The sequence below is a fragment of the Neopelma chrysocephalum genome, unplaced genomic scaffold (assembly GCF_003984885.1).
Source record: "Neopelma chrysocephalum unplaced genomic scaffold, ASM398488v2 Primary Assembly neopelma1_65b, whole genome shotgun sequence".
NCBI lineage: Eukaryota > Metazoa > Chordata > Aves > Passeriformes > Pipridae > Neopelma > Neopelma chrysocephalum.
The window spans coordinates 2747641-2757227 of NW_020897723.1; the positions used below are offsets into that span (position 1 = coordinate 2747641).

Below are 9587 nucleotides of genomic sequence, written 5' to 3' on the forward strand. Positions count from 1 at the left end.
CAGAGCCCTGCTCCGGTGCCTTTCCCAGCTGGACACAAATCCTGGTTCAGGGTTGACCATGGTCCCACAAATAAAATCATTTAGATTGGAAAGGCCCACTGAGATCGAGTCCAACCATTCCCCCAGCACTGCCAAGGCCACCACCAACCCGTGTCCCCCAGGTGCCACATCCACAGGGCTTTTAAACCCCTCTGGGGTTGGGGACTCCACCCCTGCCCTGGGCAGCTGTGCCAGGGCTGCACAACACTTTCAGTGAAGGAATTTTCCCAATATCCAACCTCAACCTCCCCTGGCACAGCTTGAGGCCGTTCCCTCTCCTCCTGTCCCTTGTTCCCTGGAAGCAGAGCCCGACCCTCCCTGGCTCCCTCCTCCTGTCAGGGAGTTGCAGAGCCAGAAGGTCCCCCCTGAGCCTCCTTTTCTCCAGGCTGAGCCCCCCCAGCTCCCTCAGCTGCTCCTGCTGCTCCAGCCCCTTCCCCAGCTCCATTGCCCTTCCAGCCCCTCAAATGTCCTTCCTGTCCCAATTGCCACTTGTGCAGGAGGGAACTCGCTCACAGGCAGCAAACCAGTGCTGAACCTGCTCCCTTCTCCTCTCACAAGAAAATACACTTGTCAAAAGACCTTGAATAAAGCCCCAGAGGATCCCAACATGCCACCTGCTCACCCCAGGATTAGGCAGAAAGACGCTTCCAGTTGTTTGGCTTCAGTCATTTGTACAAAATAAATAAATTCATAAACTTGGGAGCTAAAGAACCCCCGAACAGCTCCATTTCCAGCCGTGCTTTATTTCTCCTCTGTCACAGCCACTCCAGTGTAGCAGCACAACATTCCAGTTCAGGAGGCAACAACAAAGCTTTAGGTACCACTTTTCATTCTGAGTTACATAAAATTTAGCATTTTGAAGCAAACAAAGACCTGGTGCTCATACAATGCCATGCAGGTGGTGTTGGAACAGCAAACACAGGGACACAGGTGACACCCAGGTGGTTCCAGGTTCCATCGTGGCATCACCTACCAACGTGTGCCAGGGAGAGGGGGAGAAACAGGAACCAAAATCATCTGAATATTTTCAAAGTTTCATCTGCAAAATATTTCTTAGAAACAATCTCTGGTCCTGGAGCAGGTCTGTGGTACAGAGGAGACCAAGGAACCAGGAAGAATAGACAATGAGGAGGAAGATGGATTAAAGATGCTGATGCCACGTGGGGCTGGTCCCACCCTGTCACTCACATCCCTTGTTTAAAGACCTCGAGCTGGAGGATGGGAATGCAGGAGGGGGTGACCCCAATCACCACAAATCTGCATTTATTTCCCTCCAAAATGGACCCCATTCATCAACTTGGACACACTATTCCCTGTTGGAAAAGCAGCCCAAGGGGAGCTCCCTCCCTGCAGCTTCCAAGCTGGCTGCAGGCTGGGGTCACACAGCTCTAGTCATACAACCCTGGAATGGTTTAGGGTGGAAGAAACCATAAAGATGACCCAGTCCCAACACCCTGCTGTGGGCAGGGATGGGATTTGCAGCCATCAGCCAAAGCCCTGCTCTGTTGGTGTGGCACTGACAAGGGTAACTCACAGGTCACAGGTAAGAGCAGTAAGCAGGTCCATGCAAACAGGCTCAAGACTGAAAGGGTGTAAGCAGTGCAGTACCTGGGAAAAGTCACTGCCATCCATGCCAGGGAAGGTCAGGGAGAAGGGAGAAGCTGGATGTCCCCACGTGCCATTCCCAGAGCCAGGCTGCCCCACCTAGTTCCCAAATTACACCCTGAACTGGCTCTGGCAGAGCAGGTCTGTCACTGGGAACTGGTTTTAGCGGAGCCAGAAGCGACACTCAGAACGTTGCAGCAGCAGCATGGAAGAAACACTCAACTCTTCAACTACTGTGTTTGGTCTCTGCTTTACACAAAAGCACCTCGGCCCCAGTCCCACTGTCTGCATCCACATCAGGCTCCTACAAAACCAACAGGAGCTTCTTCCTAAACCTCCAGGTTTGATCCTTCCCAGCCCAACCCCTGAGCCTCACACCAACACTGGTACAATGACCTGCACGTGACACGTGACAGCTCGAGAGACAGCAACAGAGGGATAAATATTCTTCATCGTAATATAAATATGCTGTAGAACATCTCAACAAAAGGGGCAAAGTGCTTTTCTTCTCCTGAATTAAAACAAAATAAAGACCTAGACAGGACTGTCTCAACCACAACAGAAGGTTTGACTCCTAGGACAGGTGAATGGTCTAAAGGACGCTGCGGCGGCGCGGGCGGAGCTCAGTCCCGGGGCACTCGGAAGTTGTCCTTCTCCTTCCTGATGGCCCCCATGGTGCGCACGGGGTCGGTCTCCCCCGCGTGCTGCTGGACTGTCTTCTCCCTGCCAGGAAGGAGGGAAGAGCAGGATGGGAGAAAATCTCAGGTGGGAAGTCGCGACCGTCACGTTTCGCTGCATCGGGGGAAAAGCTGCACTCAGAGATCAAAGACCCGGGGCTTTGATCAACTCCCCTGCTCTGAAGGCTCATGGGCAGTAGGGGATTGCAAACACTCTCCTGCCTCCAACAGCATCTTCTGCTGTGTCCCTCTGCCGAACTCGGCTTGCTGAAGGAACACGAGGACACAGCAGAGCCTGTTCTGTCTCCTGAGTCAGGGACAGATGCTGACCACAGCCCTCAAACCCAGCCAGCTTCTGCCAGGACAGCCAGTGTGTTCTAAGGAGGGTCTTGGAGGCATCCAAACAGGAATATGAGAGGCAGGAGAGCAATTCCCACTTATGGCTCTTTCTTTGGAGACCTCCTCCTTCCTGCATCCCCGCTCCCAGCACAAGGACATTCCCACCCCCACGGCTCCTCCATACCTCACTCTCATGAAGGGGTTGTAGGTGAACTCCTCTGCGATGGTGGAGGGGATGGTGGGCTCTCCACTGTCGTACTGTGCCTGGAACAAGGAATGTTTGGTGAACAAGGAACGTCCTGTACATAGCAGGATGTTTTTGAGGAGGGTCACGTCTCCACCAGGCAGCAAACCACCTTCTCTGGGCACACCCAGACCCTACTCCTGGAACACAACATCCTGCAGCTCCTGGATCTCAACTCCCATCCCTCGGCCTCTCTTTCTCCCCAGTGTTGTCTCATCTCCCCCACCTCCTCAGCAAGGCTCTGCCTCCACAAACCCATCAGGTCTGGGGAAAGGATGGCCCAGCTTACCTTGGCCCACGCCAGCTTTTCCTGGATATTGGCATTATTGGGTTCAACGTGCCGAGCAAACTTGAGGTTGTTGATCGTGTATTCGTGACCACAGTAAACCCTCTGGGAAGGGAAGGAAGGAAGGGTGACACTGGGTAACTCTGAGGGTACAAAGGGGCAGTGCCAGGTGCCACCACCAGAGTTATGGGGCAGCAGGAACAACAAAGTCAACCTGAGGGCACGTGACACTTCCCATGGAGACGTGCATGGGACAAGTGCAAGGAGGTGCCAGCCAGGACTACCTGCCAATTCAACAGATGAAAGAGCCCTGTGTCCCAGCTCAAGAGCCTTTAATAAGCAGCCCCTGCTCTTTCCCCACATTTGGGGCAAGCATTTCCTTCCCAGAGGACTCCAGCTATCCATCAAAGACAAATCCCCACATCATTTCTTCTACACATGAGAAAACCTCCCTCTGAACAACAGTACTATTGGGAAGGCAGTTTCTTTGATGCCTGTGGTGGTTTCTGGCTGGTTAATTCCCACAAAAGGAGAGGTTCCTACCGTTCTGGGGTCCAAGCTGCCCAGAATCTCGATCAGCGCCTTGTACATCTCCTCCGGGGTTCCCTCGAAGAACTTCCCACAGCCAGCCACGAACAGGGTGTCACCTGCCAGGGAGGTGTGACGTGGCATCAGACCCACACGAGGCTCCTCACAGCACAGGGTCCCCCAGGGCTCAGCCCTGCCCTTGCTGTCCCCACCACAGCAGCAGAAGGCACAGGCACAGCCAGGCTGCCCCGCACGGGCTCGATGCCACAACATAAACCCACGTGGCAAACGTGGTTTCTATGGCACAAAACCCCACAGCCTGGCCAGGCACACCCTGCCAGCACCTCCCTGCCTGTGGGCAGCCTGCTGTCCCCTCCTGTCCCTCCTGGAGTGGACAAGGAACTTGCTCTTTGCTATGAAGTTCAACAGAGATGAGTCACCTCTGCATTTCTCCCCAGTGCTCCCTAAAATCTCGCTTAAGCCGTTACCTCTTCCATGCAGCAGCTGGTGCAAGCTCTGGAGAACACCCAGCAGGACAGGGATGACCTGGAGTCTGGGGAGACTGGGCACAGCCTCAAGGAAGGGGGGACCCTGCTCCCCACACCAGGATCCAGACCCTGGCTACCAGCAGTGCAGCAGCAGCCCTCCTTACTCCTCTATTTGCTCCTCTCTCAGTTTGGTTACAGACAGGATCACAGATATATGGAAAAGCAACAGGTTCTGGGATCAGCCCGTTTGGCCTGGGACAGGAAACCAACAGCTCTTGTTTCAAGGAAGAAAATGCTGGATGTAGGACTCATCCAGGGCTCACTCCTGACGTCGTTTGCAGGGTGTCCAGCACTGGTTTACAAACCCAGAGGGGTTTCACCAGTTCCACCTACAATTCCTACTTGGCAAGGGGCAAGACGTGGATGTTGGAGCAGCTGCACCGGCAGGAAGGGCCGGATGCACAGCCAGAGTCAGAGGCAGAGGGGGGGCTTCTGTCTTTGCAAGGGAACCTCCCAACTCCTCACCTGTAAAAACTGCAGGTGGCTCGGAGCTATTTGGCTTAGTCACATAATAACAGATGTGTCCCGAAGTGTGACACGGCGTACTGAGGCATTTCACATTAAGAGATCCCACCTGAGAAGAAGGCAGAAGACTGGAGCTTAAGCTTCTGTTTGCTACCAATCGTATGGTTAGAAAAGAATTGCAACTGTTACAGTGGTCTAGTGCTCCTACAGGGCCCAAACTGGCACAAAGCTGGCCAGGAAGCATCAACTCTGCTCCTGGGGAGGCCAGTGAGGGAGGGCTATGGCAGGGACTCGGGAGGGAGCTGTTTCCTGCGAGCAGGTGCTGGGACAAAGAACTGCCAGGTCCTTTCATTTCCATGCAGAGAGACTCAATGCCCGGTTGGCAGCAAGAGCCAACAGACCCAGAGCAACACAAAATCCTAAACAAAGCTGATCAGGCGTGAAAAAGCTGCAAACAACAACAAAGCTGAAGGGAAGAAGTGGATGACACTCAGGAAAAGGGAAGGATTAAACACAGCCTCATCCCCACGCCTTCCCGTGTATTCCTGTGCTCCCTCCTGTGCTGCTGCCCCCCCAAAGGTGCACCCGAGGCCAGCAGTGACATTTGTGCCAGTTTGTGTCATCTGCCAGCTCTCCTGTGAACAAACAGCCTGGTTCCAGCCAGGCCTGCTGCTTCACCTGGCACTGCTGGCCCCCTGTCCCCCCAGCCCGTGTTCCAGCCGTCGTTCCCACAGGAACACCCGCATTTGCTCAGTGCAGAGCACGAGCCCTGTCCTGCCACACGGCTGTTCTGACCCCCCCAGGAGCACAGGACACCCAGCACATGTCCCAGGTGCCTGGGCCATGCCAGTGCTCTCAGCAGCAAAGGATCACTGGCCAAAACAAGACAGAGGGGTCGCAGTGCACGGGGCTGGAAAAGGGTGAAAGCTGCGCTCCAACTGCTCCATCCAGGAGGTGTTGAAAGGTAAGAGAGCTGTGAGCACAACAGTAACTCGGGGCAGACCACACCTGCCCAGCTGTGACACAACAGGAGCTGCCCCACCACGTCCTGCAGCTCCCTCCCTTTACCTGGAGTGCTGTCAGGTGGGACACTTTCTGGGTCAGAGCTCCCACTCTGTTGTCTCCCCCGTACACGTGCAGCCCCGACTCCATCTTTACAAGCTTCTCATTTCCTCCAGCATGGTCCCTGCAACATCAGAGACATGGATTTGGGAAGGAATGAAGAGAAATTTAAGGTGATTTATATTGCAACGGTAATCTGCAGGTGATCACCTCTGATCAGTCACTCTCCCAGTATGTAACACTCCTCATATTAAAGAATAAGCCATGTCAACATGAGAGGAGATAATTTCTCCAGTAATTAGGGCAGTGAGAGAGAGGAACAATCCCTGAACAAGTTCCTACCTAGTTGGGAAACACCACCCTTAGGGGTTCACAGTCAACTCTCCAGTTACTAGGGCAGGGAGGGAATGGGATAAGTGGGATATGCAATCCAGCATCCCACAAGACACCATGGAGCAGGCACAAGGTATCCAACAGCTCAGGATTGACCTGTGCTGCTGGTTTGTCCAGACTAGGGCTGGTCCTTTGGCTCTCCAGCCACAGAGGTGGCTCCACTCTGACCCACAGGAGAGGTTCAGCACTGCTACAGCAAAACATTCCTCCTTACACCCCTGGCAGAGTTAATCTGCACCTCGGGGGATCCTCCCACAGCTGCTGGCTGTGAGCAGGACACTTCAGGGGCATGCCCTGGCACCTCAGTGCAGGGTGCTCCCTCCACACCCAGGTACTGCACTGGCCACCTGGGAGGAATCAGCACTTTAAAGGTTAAAGGCACTGACACACAGAGCCCACGGCCTGGACAGTGCATCTGCTCAGGCAAGGCCAAGGGAATGAGCTCTGACCCTTCTCCTCACACCTCAGCTGCTGCTCCAGAACAGCAGCAGCTCCTGGCTGCCTGTGTTTGTGCCCAGGGACCCCAGGCTGGGGGTGGTTACCAGTGGTGGTGGGTGGTCAGGACAGTGGTCAGCCTCACGCCGTGCTTCTTCACTGCATCCAGAACCTGCGGGCACAGGGCACACAAGGGCAGTTACACCTCCCCTGGAATGAGCTGCCAGCACACCTGGTGTCACCTGGACACAGCAGCAGCTTTGCAGGGAGCCCATCCCTCCCCAGGGGGTTCCAGAGCAGGGCACGAGGGCTCTGACCCAGCCAGCGACTGAGCCCTCAGTCCCATCTCCTCCTTTCTGCTCTACATCGAACCAAGGGCAAAACCCCAAACGAGGTCAGGGAGCCCTGGAGCCAGGGCCAGGCTGGCTGGGCAGGCAGCGTGGCTCTGAGCCCTGCCTGCACCTCTGCACAGCCAGTATTTCCTGCCTTTCCCCCACGCCCGAGTCGGCGCGTCAGCAATTCCCCCATGGATGCAGTAACCTGGAAGGATGTCCCAGAGCCACGGCGAGCGCTCTGCTCCCAGGGCAGTGTTACCTTCTGGGGGTTCACAGGGTCCACGATGGCAGCCTCCTTGGTTTCCTCATCGATGAGGAGGTACATGTAGTTGTCTGTGAGGGCTGGCAGGATTTCCACCTTCATGTCGGCCTGTGGGACCGTCTTCGGCTCCCTCCGCTCGTGCTCCGTGTGCAGGAAGAAAGCTCGCAGCTGGGCTGGACCTGGGCACCCCAAAAACAGCCACACCTCAGCCCAGGCAGGGGGAAAAGTGGGACAGAGCACAGCCAGACCCCCAGTCCATGATCACAGAGAAGGGAGGGTACGGACAGCCCAACCTGCCTTCTCCAGAGGAGGAGGAGCGAGGCCACCATAGGACAAAGCCTTGGAGCCTGGCAGTGTCACCTTGTGCCCCTCAGCTGCCCCAAGGGGGACGGGACACTTTGCTCATGCAAGGAAAACACTGTGCTTGGATCAGAGAGGAGGTTTCAAGGGGCAGGAAAGCAGAACGGAGAGGGAACAGCTGGACAAAGGTCAACCTGGACAGTGACTTCGAAAAAAATAAAAATCACAAAAGACAGCCAATTACAGCCAAAAGACAAAAAGGAAGGGGGGAAGGAGAAATATAGAAATACAGGCCCTGCTACAACAGAAATATCTGGTTTGTTACTTGGGGAAGTGACATCTTGCACGATCCATGGAAGCTCTCCATGGAAGGAGGGCTCCCTGCCTGGCCAGGTAACAGGCACACACAGGGCTCCTGCTCACGGGCTCCCCTGATGCAACAGCAGTGGAACATGGAAATATTTGCTTTTGGTTAAATGTTTAATCAGATCCAAGAAGCAAGTTCCAGAGGCAAATAACCTGGGCTCCACTGTTCAAGGCACAGATTAGCAGCACTTAAAGAAACAACCAAGCCCTAAGAGGCTCTGCCACAAAAAATAAAGGAAGGGAAAGGAAGAGAACAAGGTCTTCCATTGCTGGGGCCCTGCAGTTCAGACCTGAGTCCACACCCGTGCAGGGAAAGAGGTGTCAGACCCTGCAGGTCAGGAATCATTGTCTGAACACCACCAAGGTGTTTGCTCACTCCCAGAGGTGCCTGTGCTGGGCTGAGCTGGGCTGGCACAGCCCCGTTTCACTGCACCACCGACTCTCCCTGAGGCTCCCAACACTCCGTGCTTTGGTGCCAAAGGGAGGGGTCCCCGTGCTGCCATCACCCTGCCCCACTCTCCCAGAGCAGCTCAGGCCTGCCCAGCCCTGATAAGAGCTGCTCCAGGGAGAAGAGTCCCACAGACCTGCAGCTCCATGGGCTGATGGGGCTGGAAAAGCGAGACTCAGCCCTGAGAGGAGCCAGAGAGCTGCTCCTGCTGCAAACCCAGCCCGGAGCTGTCAGGCCTCTCTGCTGCAACTGCCCAGAGCTTCTCCCCCTTCTACCTCCACCACCCCACCTGCTTATGAGGGAAGGGAAATCAGGAGGGGAGATGGCAGTAAAATGAAACACTGTGCTCGAGAAAACCCCAAGGCAGGATGGAACAGGCATGCACTGGGTATTGATGGTGAAGTATTCAGGAAAGCATCCATACCTGCCAAGTGTTCCTCTGGAGCAGAAGACTCCTTTCAAAAAAAAAGAACAACACGAAAAAGCCCTTACTATTCCTTGGTAGGAAAAAAAATTCCCCAAAAAACAACTGCTCCCTAACACAGAGCACTTCTGGCTGCTGTCAGTCACCAGAGCTGTATATACTGGGTGTTTGTTTGCATGCCAGACACTAACTGGGGAAAAAAACACAACCAAACAAAAGAAAACACAACCTTAACTTCAACTCAAAGGAATTATTCACATACTTAAAATGCTTCTTTCCTGTGAACCATCTCTAACCTTGGCCAGGATCCCAAAGCCTCTTTGCATGTTTAATTCACAACTCTCACAAAACAAACAAACAAGCTACACCACATAAGGAAATGTTTTCTAACATGTAATTTCAACAAAGGAATGAGAAAACATCCACCAAGAAAGAAACTTACTCCTTGTGAATTCCCATCTGCAGCTCAGCTGCCCCTTTCCAGCCTGCCCAGTTGGAGCAGACCAGGAGTGCCCTGCTCTGAGAAGGGCATGTTCTGAGAGCTGGTTCAGCTTAAAGCCGCTCCCCAAGTGATGCCCAGCCTCTGGCCCAGCACTAGCTCCCTGTCACACACGCAGCTCTGCTCCAAAATTAATGCCCAGTGACTTCATTTTCGCTCACTTTTGCACCACGTCCCTCCTGACTTCAGGCCTGGAGCAGAGCAGTGGGGAGGGCAGAGCCAGCAGCCTCTGAATCACACACTTGGCCTTCCTGGAACGGCTTCTCAGCACAGCTGGAGAGGCCAAGACGAAAGGGTTTGCAGCTGGAAGTGTTAATGTCATCACAGAAACG

At 54.4% G+C, this 9587-nt stretch overlaps 1 protein-coding gene across 1 annotated transcript; it reads right to left on the reverse strand.

The window, feature by feature from the left end:
* Positions 1–762: 762 nt before the first annotated feature.
* Positions 763–8790, reverse strand: LOC113968007 (hydroxyacylglutathione hydrolase, mitochondrial). The gene is made up of 9 exons (XM_027684144.1): positions 8757–8790; positions 7216–7397; positions 6729–6793; positions 5800–5917; positions 4732–4840; positions 3734–3837; positions 3194–3295; positions 2845–2924; positions 763–2367 (listed from the first exon to the last, which is right to left on the reverse strand). Exons 2-9 carry the CDS (start codon positions 7318–7320, stop codon positions 2268–2270), a joined length of 783 nt encoding a protein of 260 aa, XP_027539945.1. The 5' UTR covers positions 7321–7397; positions 8757–8790; the 3' UTR covers positions 763–2267.
* Positions 8791–9587: the final 797 nt, after the last annotated feature.

Bases quoted from the DNA above. Each gene is read 5' to 3' on its own strand.
- LOC113968007 (XM_027684144.1), bottom strand. From the start codon at position 7,320: ATGAAGGTGGAAATCCTGCCAGCCCTCACAGACAACTACATGTACCTC. The intron at 3,838-4,731 runs GTGAGGAGTTGG...CCTCCCTGGCAG, and splicing joins GCCACCTGCAGTTTTTACAG to GTGACACCCTGTTCGTGGCT. The intron at 2,368-2,844 runs GTATGGAGGAGC...CCTTCCTGGCAG, and splicing joins AACCCCTTCATGAGAGTGAG to GGAGAAGACAGTCCAGCAGC.